The sequence below is a fragment of the Lathyrus oleraceus genome, chromosome 7 (genome assembly GCF_024323335.1).
Source record: "Lathyrus oleraceus cultivar Zhongwan6 chromosome 7, CAAS_Psat_ZW6_1.0, whole genome shotgun sequence".
Lineage (NCBI taxonomy): Eukaryota > Viridiplantae > Streptophyta > Magnoliopsida > Fabales > Fabaceae > Lathyrus > Lathyrus oleraceus.
Window position 1 is genome coordinate 545565420 of NC_066585.1, and position 18178 is coordinate 545583597.

At 31.5% G+C, this 18178-nt stretch overlaps 2 protein-coding genes across 2 annotated transcripts; one reads left to right on the plus strand and one right to left on the minus strand.

Moving 5' to 3' along the window:
* Window positions 1-484: 484 nt before the first annotated feature.
* Window positions 485-3225, plus strand: LOC127106713 (protein LURP-one-related 5). Its single transcript, XM_051044018.1, has 2 exons — window positions 485-993; window positions 2628-3225. The coding sequence occupies exons 1-2, from the start codon at window positions 763-765 to the stop codon at window positions 3033-3035; spliced, it is 639 nt and encodes a 212-aa protein (XP_050899975.1). The 5' UTR covers window positions 485-762; the 3' UTR covers window positions 3036-3225.
* Window positions 3226-15422: 12197 nt separating this feature from the next.
* On the minus strand, window positions 15423-17918 carry LOC127106714 (glucan endo-1,3-beta-glucosidase 14). Its single transcript, XM_051044019.1, has 3 exons — window positions 17754-17918; window positions 16159-17195; window positions 15423-15641 (listed from the first exon to the last, which is right to left on the minus strand). The coding sequence occupies exons 1-3, from the start codon at window positions 17818-17820 to the stop codon at window positions 15570-15572; spliced, it is 1176 nt and encodes a 391-aa protein (XP_050899976.1). The 5' UTR covers window positions 17821-17918; the 3' UTR covers window positions 15423-15569.
* Window positions 17919-18178: the final 260 nt, after the last annotated feature.

Sequence of the window (18178 nt, forward strand, 5' to 3'; positions counted from 1 at the left end):
TCAATTTAACAACAAAATTGCATCCCTTTAATTTCCTTCTTTTTTACCAAATATAATAACATTCAAACATAATATTCATACTTTTCATTTTTAATCAAAAAAAATAAAAGATATTGTGATGGTGAGTTATGGTGAAAGAGCGGTCGACGATCAAGTGGGAAGAGAGACATTTGTTGGTCAGAGGAATGACAAATTAGTTGGTTGAATGGTAGAATTGTTGAAGTGAGGTCTAGATTATTGAAGAAATTTAAATATGAAATGTTTAAATAAGATTGGTATAAAATGTGAAAGGTTTTCTTTAAAGAAATTTTTTTAAAAATAAAATAATTTTTTAAAAAGATAAAAAAATAAAATATCCATACACTTATCTATTTAAATATGAAATGTGTATTATTCATATACTTATCTATTTAAGAATTTATTTTTTTCATAAACAGAAAGTAGCATCTATTAAAGTATCTCTCCATCTTTACAATTTTTCTTTTTTGGGCATAGATTCCCCTTTACAATCCTAACCCAACTCATTTAATATTCCTTTTCCATTTAACACAAAAACACGTTTCTAACACAAAACACGAAAACCCTTTTACAGCACAAATTTAAAAAGCAGATCTCAAAAGTTCTCTATTTAAAGTGACTCACTCTATTACTTCTCTTTCACAGATTCATTTCTCTCAACGCTTTCTCTTGTTCATCTTCCACTTTCAACAATTCTTCAATAACCCATCAAAAAGTGTGTAGATATATTTTCTGAAGAAGAAAATGATGAGTAATGAAGAGTTAGTTATTCAAGACGAGTATCTTTACAAAGAAGAGACGCGACTCACTGTTCTGAAAACGTCTCGGTTCTTCACTGGTGATGGATTTGTCGTGTACGATTGTAAGGGACAACTCGTTTTCCGATTCGACTCGTATGGACCTCACACTCGTGATAAGGAAGAACTTGTTCTCATGAATCCTCATGGTCGTTCTCTTCTCACCTTGCGTCGAAAGGTATGCATCCATTATGATAGCCTTTGTTCTTTTTCTGCAATTCATTTTCATCTGTTTCTGAGTTGACTCACCGAGTAGGATTTCGTATGTTGTTAGGTATCTGTATGAGTTAACTTTCCGAGTTCACTCACTGAGTCTACTCACCGAACCTTTCTTCTTTAAAAAAATATGATAAAATCGGATTAACTAAAGATGAAATAAGAGATTTATTATAATTTATTGTTGAACAAACAGTTAACAGCTCTGGATTGAAAATCAAGCATACTCTACCCCAACTACCTTTCAAAGTTAGAAAAAATTGTAAAAAAAAAACTTTTTATATACAATAAAATAATTTAATGAATAAAATTATTATTATATTATTATTATTATTAGATTAATTTATTATGATTAACCATTAGGATATTAAACAACTATCATATATATGCGTTTTTTTAATAAGTATCGTGAAAATATAAATGATATTTTTAATATTATTTTCTATACCATGTATTCGACAAGATATTATGTATCTTGTTTAGGGGTGGCAAACGGGCATGTCCGCCCCGTTTAGGCCCGCCCCGCAAAAGCCCGAAAAAAATGGGACGCGACGGAACGGTCATAGTTGAGGATGCGGGTCTAAAATTTAGATTTGTCCTGCAAAAAAGTGAGGGCGGAGCGGAGAAAGCCCGCAGGCACTGCACTTTTTAAGCCTAAAAATGCAAAAATTTATGTAAATACACGTTTCTTAATGGGGCGGAGACATTTGAGGGTGAGAAAAATATTTATTAATTTTAAAATAAAAATGAGAGAAATAAATTATTATAGAGAAAAAATGTCTAGAGAAGTTAAAATAAAAATGGGAAAAATAAGTTATATAATTGAAATAACCCTTTAGAAGTTTCTAAGGATACAATTAGAATAAAAATAAATTATACCAAAAACATGTTTCTCTTTCTGTTTATATATTGTTTTAGATACACAATATAAATATAATAGTTTATAAACTAAGCACAATATCTTCAAATTTTATTGAGAAAATCTAAAATTTATAAGAAATAGAGTTAAAAAAACTTTTATATAAAGCAACAACCATACATTATTGATCAGATATGTGAGTATGACTCAGACACAATCCACATACATACAATTATGTATTAAGATATATATATATATATATATATATATATATATATATATATATATATATATATATATATATATATATATATATATATATATATATATATATATATATATATATATATATATATATAATATTTGAGTTTGGTTGTTTAAAAAAAATTGCATACTCTAATACGTTATTATAGTCTATCGGTTGGATTATAAATCGTTAATAACCATTCACCAAATTTTAACAAAGCGTGGTGAAAAGAAAATAATGTGCATGCTGTTTATATTTGTTTGAGATAAATGAAACTAAAAAATAAATATTTACTTTCAAAAAATAAAAAAATAAAAATATTTTTTTTATATCATTTTGTTGAAATGTAACAATTTCTTTATTTATAATCTTAATATTTTAAAATTTATTCATTCTTTAAAAGAATTATCATATGAATTTTTAATCCAAATAATTATTCAAGTTGTTGAGTAAATTTATAGAGTTAACATGTTAATTATTTGTTAAGCAGAAACCTAGCCTTCATCAACGATGGGAAGGGTTCAAAGGAGAGAGAAAGGACGGTGATAAACCTATTTTTAATGTAAAAAGATCCTCAATAATCGGACGGTCACGAACAACCATAACTGTGGAAGTACACGATAATTCCGGTGTGGAGTACTTCATTGAAGGGTGCTTCCCACAACGATGTTGTAAGATTTTCAACGCCACAAAAAAATTAGTGGCTGAGATTCGTCGTAAAGTGGACCCCACCACCAATGTTATGCTTGGAAAAGAAGTGTTCATGCTTTGCGTTCAACCTGATTTTGATGTGTCCTTTGCCATGGGATTGGTTTTGGTACTGGATCAAATCAACGGTGAGAATTTCTTTGATAATGGGATGGTCGAGACTTCGGTGCACCCTACTGCAGAAGATTGAGGAATTGGTTGTTCTTCTGTTTTATTTAAGATTTTTATTTTAAACCAAAAATATTACTCACTTAAAAGTTTAATGACCTTTTCAAGACATTTTAATTTTTTTTCCTTCTTTTTTTCACATTTATCGGTCCATTATTGTATGAGATTAATAAAATGGTTAATGGTGGATATTTATATCTTTCAAAATTCAATACATGCTTCAAATAAATAAATTTTGTATATCAATCTACGCATCAAAATCCAATTCAAATAGTAGAAATATAACAAGTTTAAACGATTTATCAACTCTAGGAAATTATTGAAGAAAATTAATTCTTAGGTAGAAAAAAGATATAAAATTTCATAAGAGTTTATAAAGAGAGAAATATACAATTTTAAAAAATGATGATTTATTTCTATAATATACTATTAGAGTCAATAGACCGAGTAGTCTATCAATTTGAAGACGCACGAATTTCAATAATACTAAATTTATAAAAATATATTGAAAAAAAAAGTAGAATATGCACGATTAATGTAAAATAGTTTTGCATTAATTTTTCAAATAAAAAAAAATATCAATCAAACAATTTGAATTATTTTCTCTTTAAACTTTTTGAAATTCATACAGTGATCGTCTATGAATCCACATAAACATGTACCAATTTAAATTTGCATAAATTATATGTAGGGAATTAGTCATAATTGCTCAAAGTTGAGTTTACTTAACATACTTTTATGAAAAAAGTCATTTAAAAGAAATTCTCTAATAAGTTATTATATATCCCATTTAATTAAATAAGTTAAATATTGAGTTTAGAATGATGAATTTTAAATAAAATGAAGAGGATTAAGTTGTTTGGAGGGAGGAATCAAGCGTTATTTGGTGAGATCAATGTATAAGTTTTAATGACTGATTTCAATGTGGAGAGGGAAAGTTTAACACAATGGTGTGACATCAATTTACTATTGTGGTGCAAAACATCTATGGTTTTTATTTATGTTTCACTTTCTTTGGTTTGTTAATATTTTTATAAACCATCAAATTCTCTTCAACTCAATTTTTTTTTATAAAAATGTATCTCTTTTGTTTTGGTTTGAATCAATTTAGTAAAAATATTAATTAATTCAAATAATTTATTTATTGATTCTAATCATTAGTTTATTTTTAAACAAATACAGGAATATCGATTCGAATAACCAAGAGGTTTATTTGAATTCAAGCAAAACTGAGAGCAAGAATCTCGACCATTTCAGAGGTTGATTTGAAACATATGCACAAAAACCATTAAAAAAATGGAGATGATGTACTGGACTAGTTTTACCTTACTAAATTGAAATACATAGTATATAAATATCAAAATACGACCCTAGAACTTACTACCGAGAAAAATAAAATCTAAATACTAAACCATAGTCTCTTTTCATCTTCTCAATCAAATCCATAGCTCTTCATGGATAACCTCATTATTTAAGTTTGTTCTCATTCATTGTAGGTTTGTTTCACCTGAAACCAATATAAAAGTGATTGTATGACTCTTGGTTATGATACAATTAATAATCATTAATGATTATTAGTGTATTTTAAAATGATAAGAAAATTTACTTAATGATAAGAAAATTTACAAGTAAATGAACACTCAGTGTATGAGAAATAGTCGCATATATAAAGTTTAACTCGCTTTAATGATTTTTATATATAATTATATTAACTCAACAAAGATGTTAAATAGTATAAAATGTCAGGTGGATCAGTGTGGTGGTCTCAAGTCTTGTGTCATTTGTCACCTTCACATTCTCTTTATTCGATGGTGTTACGCCGACTCCGGGACTAGGACTGAGCGCGTAGAGGCACTAGTGGCGGCTCGTAGGCGGGACTTGAGCACTTGATACGACGCATCAGAACAATCGGATGACTCGCGGTTGTGGTCATTGCTTGAGTTTACTATTTTAGAATTTGGAAATGACAACGCTTTGTGAAATGTTGCAATAGTTGGTAAAAGATGAAAAGTTAAAACACTTAGTGTTAAGTGTTGCCTTATCGGTTGAAAGGGTCGAAAGACTCATAACCATGTGAAATAACATTACTTAGCCTATAAATAGGTCATTTCAGATTCAGAATAACACAACATTAAATATCCTCTTTATTGTAAATTTCAGATTTTCATCTTTCATACATTTGAGGTTTTCATTCGTCTTTTGCAAACTCGATTATAGGCTAAATTATCATGGGTATTCGTGTGCGTTGACTCTAAGATATTTTGAGAGTGCTTGAAATATTATTAGGAAATTGATTACATTCACGATTCAAACATATCCATTCAACTTACAAACTTTATCTAACAATCTAAAGTATCTCAAATAATCATTACTTTGAAGACGAATGCTAGTGAATTAGTAATCATCCTTTGTCTATATGTGGATGATTTATTGATCACACACAACAATGGTGAGTGCATTTCAAATTTCAAGAGTGAATTATGCATGAATTTGAGATGATGGGCCTTGGTCTCATGACTTATTTTCTTTGGATTGAGTTTCACAAGTCAAAATTGGAATTGTCCATGCATCAAAGGAGACATGCTCTTGAGATATTGAAAAAGTAAAATGGAGCTTTGCAATCATGTCATTTCTCCAGCTGAACCAAGGTTGCAATTGTCTAAGAATAAGGATGATAAAGATGTTGATTCAACTCAATATAGGAGGTTGATTTGATCTTTACGTTACTTATGCAATACGCGACCAGACTTAGCGTTTAGTGTCGGTATTGTAAATAGATTCATGAAGAGACTAAAGGTGTCTCCTATGGCAGCAGACAAAAGGATATTGCGTTATGTCAAAGGTTCTATTGGTTGCATAATACTCTTTCCCGCAGCGGATACGGACAAGAAATGCAATTTGCTCGATTTTATTGATTCTAACTGGTTCGGAGATAAGGATGATCAAAAGTCTACAACTGAATACATATTTATGTTTGGTACGACACCAATCTCTTAGTGTTCGAAGAAGGAACCGGTAGTTGCACTCACATCTTTTGAGGCCGAGTATATTGTTGCTTCATTATGCGTGTGTCAAGTTGTATGGCTTATGAATCTATTTCAGGAGCTGAACAGTAGTGAGGGTGAGGCTGTCACACTCTTGTTAACAATGTTTCCGTGATTAATCTTGCTAAGAATCCAATATCACATGGGAGGAGCAAGCATATTGAGATGATGTTTCATTATTTGAGGGAACATGTTAGTGATGGAACGTTACGATTGGAATATTGCAGAAGTGAGGATCAAGTTGTTGATTTGCTGACAAAAGGGGTCACAAATGATGTATTCAAGAGGTTGAAGAAGAGTTTTGGGCTTGGTGGACTTGCAGGTGGTGTGTTGAAGTGTATGAAGTATTTCATGTGCTATAATCGGTTACCATTGGTGTGTAACTGGTTACAGCTGGAGCTAACATGCATTACAGTATCAAAAAAGTGAAGTTTTCATAGGGGTAACCGGTTACCATAAATGTTGTAACGGGTTACCACTGAAGCTGAATTAATTTGATTTAATTTCAATGTCAGGTGTAACCGGTTACCTGTTTTGGCATAACCGGTTACAGCCCCGAGTTTTTGTGTTTTCTGCTATTGAACTTGATCAATTTATATTTCAATCATTGTGCAACTTGTATATAAGTGTGAAGAGTTCACTTTCACCCTAGTTAATAAAATCTCTCTCTCTCTCTCTCTCTCTCTCTCTCTCTCTCTCTCTCTCTCTCTCTCTCTCTCTCACACACACACACACACACACACACACACACACACACACACACACGCACGCACACACACACACACAAATTTACTCATTCTAAATTTCACCAACTTTGTGGTTGCTTATTTTAATAGACTGCATATAAAAAATGAGGTTGATCGGAGACCAACTCTGCCACTAACAAAGAACCAAAGTCGATCGGAGTCGGAGGTGGAAAGAACGGTGGAAGATGCAGAACGAGGTGAACATCATGGGATATAGTATATGATATATTGAGCCTATAAACAATAGATAGAAAATATATTAATAAATTAAAAAAAAATTATATATAACTTTTGTTATTTGAAAAAAAACTAATGTAACTTAAATTCTAATATAATAATAATAATAATAATAATAATAATAATATAATAATAATAATAATCTTAAAAATAATAATAATAATAATAATATAATAATAATAATAATATAATAAGAATAATAATAATAATAATATAATAATAATAATAATAATAATAATAATAATAATAAATAATAATAATAATAATAATAATAATATAATAATAATATAATAATATAATAATAATAATAATAAATAATAATAATATAATAATAATAATAAAATAATAAATAATAATAATAATAAATAATATAATAATATAATAATAATAATAATATATAATATAATAAATAATAATAATAATAATAATAATACATAATAATAATATAATAATAATAATAATAATAATAATAATAATAATAATAAAATAATAATAATAATAATATAATAATAATAATAATAATAATAATAATAATAATAATAATAATAATAATATAATATAAATAATATAAATAATAATAATAATAATATCTAATAATAATAATATAATAAAATAGAATAATAATAATATATAATAATAATATAAAATAATAAATAATAAGAATAATAATAAAATAATAATAATAATAAATAATAATAATAATAATATAATAATAATACTAATAATATAATAATAATAATAATAATAATAATATAATAATAATAATAATAATATACTAATAATAATAATAATAATAATATAATAAAATAATAATAATAATAATAATAATAATAATAATAATAATAATACTAATAATATAATAATATAATAATAATAATAATAATAATAATAATAATAATAATAATAATATAAAATAATAATAATAAAATAATAATACTACTAATAATAATAATAATAATAATAATAATAATAATAATAATAATAATATATAATAATAATAATAATAATTAATAATAATAATAATATAATAATAATAATAATAATAAATAATACTAATAATAATAATAATAATAATAATATAATAATAATAATATAATAATAATAATAATAATAATAATAATAATTAATAATAATAATAATAATAATAATAATCATATAATAATAATAATAGAAGATGGTAAGTACTTGTTAAATAAAACATACACATTAATAGTATATGTAAGTGTTTAAGTGAATAGGTGGTAGTTCTATGTGTAATTTAATTAAATAATTGTCTTTTAAAATGGGATTTTTTTTTTAAATATCCAGAAATTTTAAAAAAATTTCAAAATTAACCATTTTTTCAAAAATATTACACAAATGGGCAAAATTTGCCCTAAATTACTACATAGGCGCCACCCTAGTTGGCGCCTACCCTTAATGGGTAGGGCAAGTCGCCACTAGGAGTGGCGCCTACACCCATTCCAATTTTATTTTTTTTTTAATTTTTTTTTTTTAAAATATTTGATATTTGATAAATTTATATTTTTTAAAAATTATTTAATTTATATTACACAAATATATAAATAAAATTATTTATAAGATATATATATTAATTTTTATATATATTAATTTAATATATATATATACTAATTTAATTTATAAACAATTAATATTATACAAATGTAAATTAATATATATAAATATTTATTTACAAGATATATATATATATATATATATATATATATATATATATATATTATATATATATATATATATATATATATATATATAAATTTATATATATATATATTAATTTAATTTATAACTAAATATTATTATTTATAAATTGTTTGGAGAATTAGGGTTAATCATGTTAATGTTAATTTATCAATTATAATTATGGTTTATTGATCGGTTATAATCAGAGTTTGTTAGTTATGACCTAATTGAAACCCTAATTAATCAAGTGCGACACTAATTAGGGTTAACTACATTGGTGTACAACCCAGATCTTTTCCTATAAATAAAGTGTTATTTCCTTGCATTTTCTTCACCACTATTTCTTATCACTTTCTCTATCAAGTTGAGTTCATGGCATCTCCAAGACCGTCGTCATGGCAGCGAACATCATCAAGGCGCCCGGATCCTGAACAAGTAATCTTAAAAAGGGATGGACATGTTATTTTTTCGCCTTTGAAACCCCCAATGGAGATGAAATTTTGGAACATCCGTTCGTTGGACCAACTAAAAAGGTCCTTGATGTGTTGGTTAGAGGGAGATTACCAACCTGGTGAAGTCATTAGAAGGATTCAGAGGCTTAGAACAAGGTTCTCATTTGAAACTGGAGAAACAATACGTTGGTGGGTTGAAGTTGAAAGCGACATTGATTGCATCCAAATGATGCATGGATCAGACAATATAGTGTTAACTGTTGTAATTTCTTAGATTTTAATGGTTGTCTGTCATGTTGTTGTTGTATTTGTTATTGTTCTAGTACTTGTTCTTGTTTTAGTACTTGTTTTTGTTCCAGTGTTTGTTTTTGTTTCTCAGGTAATTGGTGTTGTAATGTTAGATGTTTGTGTTTGTTGTTCAAGTGTCATCTTCTATTTGGAATAAAAAGTAAACTTTAATGATAAATAGCATTGGTACACAGATTTATGAATATGAAAACTAAGTTGTGGAAGTAGATCCACGATATGGACATTTGTTCTTATTATGCCCTAGTTGTCTACATATGCTACACTTCCTCTGCATTTTCTCTGCGACGTCCATTTCAGTTCTAATGCGCCTGCTATTTGGGCGACCACTTTTATTCCGCCGCATCGATTCGTTGTGCCAAACAATTTCCCCGTCATACTCTGGCCAATACGCCTCCAATGCTACCACCGGAAAGGGATTGTCGTATACATTGAGCAATGTTGCAACTTTGTAGATGGGAGACACTAGCGATAATGCATCGAAGTGGCTGTGTGAAAACGCTGCAATGACATGGGAACAAGGCATACGATAGGCCTGAAATTGACCACAGTCGCACCAACGGTCTGGTATTAGGACCCTATACTCTTGTTTGGGCAGCCCTTGGTTGTGGTCAATTGTTTCCTTGACACTAAAAGTGTGGCCATGGCGGTCGAATTCCGTAACCCGATGGCTGCTGGCTTTGGCAGATTCCTGCCTCATAAACTTCATGCAGGCCTCACTATATACCTGACTCGTCTGCAACACTTCATGCCAGCGCCTGCCTCTTGTTACGAACAACGTTGCCATCCGAAAATAGGTCGCACTCACCAATGCGGTTACCGGAAGGTTACGTATGCCCTTAAAGACGCCGTTCATTGATTCCACAAGATTTGTTGTCATGTGGCCCCACCTCACCCCATCGTCGTATGATCTAGTCCACTTCGCTCTGTCGATATTATCAATCCACCTCCCTGCATCAGAATTTGCCAACACTATTTCCCGGCGGTAGTATTGGAATCCAGGTTGGTTTAATCATTACCCCGCGTTTATCAAATGTTGCTTCAAGAAGTTATCCTTGAACTCCCGCATAAAATTTTGAGCAATATGCCTGATGCAGTAAACATGGGTAGACGGGGGGTCATGCCAACCATTTGTTGGATTATTGTATGCACTGCCTATTGAAGCGTGCCTGTCAGAAATCACACAGATGCCAGCTTGTGGAGTCACGTGCGTTCGGAGATTCTTAAGGAAGAAACTCCAAGCAGCAGCCGTTTCTCCTTCAACCAATGCAAAGGCTATTGGGAAAATATTAGAATTGCCATCTTGTGCGACCGCCATCAGTAACGATCCTTTGTATTTCCCATACAGCCAAGTTCCATCGACTTGAACAAGTGGTTTGCAGAATGTGAAACCGATGATGCAGGGACGGAATGCCCAGAAAAGTCTATGGAAAATTCCATTACCTTCTAGACGAGTTTCGTCAGGGGATTGTGCCGGCAAGGTCTCCATTATAGAAACCGTCTCAGGTGAATACAATCGTAGTGCAGCCAGGTAGCGTGGTAGTTGTTTGTATGATTCCTCCCAGTTACCGTATACCAGTTCAATTGCCTTGGTTTTCGCTAACCAAGCCTTTCTGTATGACAGTGTATATTTGAAAACAGCCACACAATGGGAGATAATTGTTTTGACCTTCAGTGACGGGTCAGCCTCAACTAGAGGTAATATGGAATGGCAGATCATATCATGGCTAAGTTTGCGATGATCCTGTGCCATGTTGGTGTTGACGCAAATGTGAGCTTGAGATATGAACCCTATCACCCATGCATTATGTTTCTTCTTGTACGATGCCATCAACCTATACCCACACTCCGGATTTTTGCATACAATAACGTATCTTTCCGGATTTGATTTGATGACATCGTAGTCAACACAGTTTTTCAAGTGCCAGTTCTTTATTGCTAACAGACACTCTTCCTTGGTCCGAAATTGGTCACCCTTCTTTAAGTCCTCATCAGACCTCATATATGGGTTGTAGAACATATCTGATGAGGGCTCATCCTCGCCCAAGTTAAGTGTTGTGAAGTGCGCAGGCGGTGAGTAGCGTTGCGCTATAGGTATTTGAACTTGGTCTTCGTCTTCAGAATGACGGTTCACCAAGTCATCAACCACGTCTTCAGCATCATCAACCACATCGTCTTCAACGTGGTGCTCAACATCTTGTTCGTCATCAATCACAGGATCAATAACCTGTGATTGAATATTCTGAGTTGGTTGAGGTTGTTCCAACACAATGTACAACACTATGTATTCGTAACCAGAGTACTCATGGTTACGAAGCATGTATTGTGTCTCCATGTCATTTTGTATCAATGACTTATAAAACTTGACAGAGTTATTTTCTGGAAAAAAAAGGTTGTTGATAAAAAATTTGGGACACGGGTTGTCTTAGTTTGGACTCAATCTTCCTTTTCAGATAAGAGAAGTCAGCTCCTCTATTTAGACAAAACCGAGTGCATTCGGTGTTTCTAAATAGGAAGCCAGACATATCACATTCATAAGTCTCACCATTGACGTGAGCTTTGATTTTGTATTGTGATGAAGATGACATGTTTTGTGAAGATATTGTGATGGTTTTGTGAAGATATTGTGAAGATATTGTGAAGGTTTTGTGAAGATTTTGTGAAGGTTTTGTGAGGGTTTTGTGATGATATTGTGATGGTTTTGTGAAGGTTTTGTGATGATATTGTGAAGGTTTTGTGAAGATTGTTGTGAAGATATTGTGAATACCTTTGTGAAAATGTGTGTGCATATTTATACTGCAAGATTCCGACACATCTTTGCATGCATGTCTTCAACCAAGCCTTCCCCAAGAGCAACGCATGCAAAACTTGGACACGTGTAAAGCATGCAAGAAACCAAGCCTTCCCCAAGAGCAACGCATGCAAAACTTGGACACGTGTAAAGCATGCAAGAATCTTGCAGGCAAGGTGGAACTGCATGCATGTAATAATTTTGACACGTCTACTGCCTATCCATCAAATGTATTCTCCACATAGTCTGAACTTAGTCTCAGCTTTAGCTTTGCTTGCACCAAAAACTTAAACTTCTTGAACTTCCAATACTGAATATCACACTTCCAATACTAAACTACCTCTTTTTTCCATTATGTGTTTAAACAACCTGATTAATTATTTTAAATAATATTCCCACGCATGCCTGATTATTTTAAACAACCTCTTTTATTCAATTTTATTTAAGCTTAATTATTTATTTTAAACAACCTGATTATTTATTTTAAATAATATTCCCACGCATGTCTTCCACGTGTCACACCTTTGCATCATCAGATTCCACCAAGTCTTCCCCAAGACAAGACAAGTGCAACCTAGTCTGCACCAATGCATGCCAACACTACCACCTAGCCTGCACCTATTCTGCAAGATTCCCACGCATGCCTTCCACGTGTCACACCTTTGCATCATCAAATTCCACCAAGTCTTCCCCAAGACAAGACAAGTGCAACCTAGTCTGCACCAATGCATGCCAACACTACCACCTAGCCTGCACCTATTCTGCAAGATTCCCACGCATGCCTTACACGTGTCACACCTTTGCATCATCAGATTCCACCAAGTCTTCCCCAAGACAAGACAAGTGCAACCTAGTCTGCACCAATGCATGCCAACACTACCACCTAGCCTGCACCTATTCTGCAAGATTCCCACGCATGCCTTACACGTGTCACACCTTTGCATCATCAGATTCCACCAAGTCTTCCCCAAGACAAGACAACTCCCACCTAGTCTGCACCAATGCATGCCAACACTACCATCTAGCCTGCACCTATTCTGCAAGATTCCCACGCATGCCTTACACGTGTCACACCTTTGCATCATCAGATTCCACCAAGTCTTCCCCAAGACAAGACAACTCCCACCTAGTCTGCACCAATGCATGCCAACACTAACACCTAGCCTGCACCTATTCTGCAAGATTCCCACGCATGCCTTACACGTGTCACACATTTGCATCATCAGATTCCACCAAGTCTTCCCCAAGACAAGACAACTCCCACCTAGTCTGCACCAATGCATGCCAACACTACCACCTAGCCTGCACCTATTCTGCAAGATTCCCACGCATGTCTTACACTTGTCACATTTTTGCATCATTAGACTCCACCAAGTCTTCCCCAAGACAAGACAACTCCCACCTAGTCTGCACCAATGCATGCCAACACTACCACCTAGCCTGCACCTATTCTGCAAGATTCCCACGCATGCCTTACACTTGTCACATTTTTGCATCATCAGATTCCACCAAGTCTTCCCCAAGACAAGACAACTCCCACCTAGTCTGCACCAATGCATGCCAACACTACCACCTAGCCTGCACTTCCATCATGACAATGTCCCGAGCTCTTCCAGTCCTCCACCTAGCCCCGACACGGGTATACAAGAGGACTACCAACAGGACTACTATACACCACAACAAACATTGTACTTTGGCCAACCCGATTCAACCCTAAACTACCAAAGACCACAATTCGAGGGCGCACCCAGCAGTAGTCAGTTTGTCCCACCGAGACAAAGCTTTGAGGGGGCAGAGGGGACCCGTCTTTCCTACAGCACTGAAGGGACTTCGACCCAACCACAACGGCAAACGGCAAGGGGACGCGTTAGGGCAAGGGGTGGTAATAGGGAAGCACCACCACCACGTGAACCGTCTAGGCGAGTAATTAGACCTCCCCCGTGCGGATCGTACCAGGGACCGCATCATATGTGATTAATCATATCTTTGTAATATTTGTCTTGTCTATTATTTAAATAAAAATATTTTCTGTTTATTATCTTTATATCTTTATCTTTATCTTTAAAGATATTGTCTATCATATCTTTATATATATATATATATATATATATATATATATATATATATATATATATATATATATATATATATATATATATATATATATATATATATTAATTTACATGTGTATAAATATTTATTTACACGTATATAAATTATTTTTTTTCCAAAATTTACAAATAATATTAGTTACTTATAAATTAAGTTAATATATATATATATATATATATATATATATATATATATATATATATATATATATATATAAAATTAATATATATATAAATTAATATATATAAATTAATATATATATATATATATATATATATATATATATATATATATATATATATATATATATCTTGTAAATAATTTTATTTATATATATGTGTTAATATAAATTAATATAATTAATAAAAAATATAAATTTATAAATTAAAAAAAATAAAAAATGGAATGGGTGTAGGCGCCACTCCTAGTGGCGACTTGCCCTACCCATTAAGGGTAGGCGCCAACTAGGGTGGCGCCTAGGTGTTAATTTTGGCCAAAAATGACCATTTGTGTAATTATTTTGAAAAAATGGTTAATTTTGAAATTTTTTTGAAAATTCTGGATATTTAAAAAAAAAATTCTTAAAATGGAATCAGCTATAGATTTAATTTGTAGTAAAATATTGGTCGTTAATTCTACATTTTCTTGTAGTGTTAGACGTTCTAAAAATATTTATGTGAGCTTTGTCACTTATTGTAATTTCACTTAATTGAATAAGTTAGTCTTCACATAGAAAAAAACTCTTTAAAAAATGCATGTTTGATTGGATAAAAAAGTGTACTATTATATATATTGTTTGTATGTAATAAGGTATTAATTACACAAAGAAAGAAAAATAGTATTAATTTGAATTTTTATTATGTCTAAGTCATTTATTAATTTTAATTTTCAAATCTAGTTATTGAATAATTTTTTTTTTTTAAAGTAAATCATAATTTCCTATTTCTCATGAAAAAATTAGTTATTTTCATAATCTATATATCATGTATAAAACTGATATATATTTTAAAACCAATGGAGTAATAAATAAAAATATACAACTATACAATAGCTATACAATGAAATATCTAACAATTTGCTTTGGAATTTCCATACATTCAACGTGTTTAAAAAATTGTTACATGGTTCAAAGAATCACTAATTCAATTCTCTTGTATCTTTAATTTATTACAATGCTATAAGAAGAAGAAGAACTCCGATACAACTTGAAGAAACCATCACATATGAAGATCCAATACCCTGCAATTTATAATTATTAAAAATCAATAAGGATACTAACTAAAATCGAAGAGCCAAACCAACATTCTCGTCCCGTTTAGATTCGTCACGCAAAAGCCGATAAAATAGTGGGGCAACAAATGACATGTATTATGGAAGGTACAAACATAAAATTTTAGCTCAGCCAAAAAAAAAATAAGGGCGAAACAAGTTCGATAGGACTTGCATCCTCAAAACTAAAAATTCGTAAAATTCGTAAAATTCATCTTAATGTCCGTATCATAAAAAAAACAGGACAGGACGAGGGTGCAGACCTTAAACCTTTGTCTGCCCCAATAATTTTTTTTTGTAAAATTCATGTTATATTCGCGCCCACAAAACCCCTTAAAAAATGGAGCCGAGCAAACATGGTAAAGGATATGGACCTTAAACATTGACTCGTTCTGCTAAAAAATTCGAACAAAACTCACATGTCCAGCAAACCAAACACGTTTTGCGAACCCTAAAAACGACCAATAAAAAAACTGTGATTACATACCTTGAAGGAAAGGAAAGATGATGATGCTGAGGAAGGAACAAGTCCAGTAAATCCAATATCATAAGCAATACTTCCATCATGTTTAAACAATCCAAAATTTCTTTCTGATGTTGGTCCAGGTTTCAAATTCTCATTAAACAAAGCAAATATATAAGCCCTAACCAACATTTTAGGCCTATGAGGTGTTCCTTTTCTCTTAAGTAACTTCTTTCTCAAATTTTTATTATAAGTCTTTGCATTTTTCACATTTGCTCCACCTTCATTATCATCACCCTTTGAAGCCCAACCAGTTTCACTAACAATAACTTCCATTTTATCAAACCCAAATTTCTCCAATGCAAAATAAGAAGCATCAATTTGTGCATCAAGCATGTTATCATAATGTAGCTTACTCTTAGCATCATAAATTCCATGATTCTTATTCATCAAAGCATAGTTTATATCAATATGTGAAGGGTCATTTTTATATGCCAAAAAAGGGTATGCATTTATGTAAAAAGGTGTTCCAATTTGTGAAAAAAATTGTAAAAGTGGTTTCATGTAAGGTATTATATCATCCCTAAATGTGCATGAAGATGGAGGATATGAATTTGCAAATACAGCTTCGGAATGTGGACTCGAAACTTCGATTTCGTGCGCTAAACCGAGTCTATCAAGTGCGCTATAAATGTTTTTTGCTGCTGGAAGTAAAGCTTCCCAAAGCTCAACACTTCCTCCTCCTAGAATTTCATTTCCTATAGCAATGCCACAAATTTTTGTGCCTGGAAGATAGGGTTGGACATTGTCTTTGATCCAATTCATGGCGCGGTCTTCGCCAACGCCGATGTCGGTTAAGAGTTCGTTAGGAAGACAGACACTTAGTCCTATTCCTGATCCTTTGAAAGCAGTTAGGACTTGAGGATTAACATCATAGATTCTTACATTTCTTATTTTTGCAGCTTTGAGAAGTGTAACCACACTTTCTGGGGGAGGTAGATTATCAGCTACTCTACCATAGTTTACTCCATATGTTCCTATAAATGCTTTGTTCCCTAAAACTGCATCACATGATAATTTGAAAGTTGGCTTAGAAATCTCATGTCATGCAAAACAATGCATTAAATAAAATGTCATTAAAGAATTATTTTGAACAAATCACAATTTAGTACAAAAATTTGTCACGCTCACAATTTAGTACAAAAATTGACACGCTCACGCTCACGGACAAATCACAATTTAGTATGAAAAATTTCTATTTTCTATATTATCTTGACACGTACAATTTAATAGATACTAACTGTGCGAATACGTGATATGTATTATTTTATTTCAATTTATCGGTTATTGACATACTAATTGTGTGAATACGTGATAAGTATTATCTTATCTCTATCTAACGGTCACTGACATACTATCTAATCTCAATCTATCGGTCACTGGCATACTAATTACATTATAATACATACTATATGTCTCGACCTAACCGTCACTAATATACTAATTGTGATCCCGATCTAACCGTCATATTATTAGATATGTCCATTAATATAAAATGATTAACCTTGCACTATGAAACATCAAAGGTAATTTTTGTTAAGATAAATCAAAATACTCACCTAGAGAAAATGTTGATGATAAAATGAGAAGGCAATGAAAGAATGAAAATGAGGAAGAGAAAACCATTTGTTGAACTCTAGGCGTATTAAGAATGAAAAAGATATTCCACTTGGTGGAAAGTATGAGGGTGCTCCCTTGTATTATGTAATTCAATAAAGGTCAAGAAAACGTAAGAAAACTTTTTCTCTTGTCATAATCTAACTAAAGATTCTTAACTTTTCTTCAAAACATGATAGATTGTTATAACATGATTTGAATATGATTCTTAGCCTTAAACTAAAGATGGTTGCAATTTAACAAAAGGGTGTTTTCATCAGGTGAGAATAGATTCTTCCTTTCATAGACCTTTAACTAATTCTTAAAGTATACCATTTTATACTTTTCACTCTTGTTGAAATTTAACCTTTTCATCAAGCTAACACAT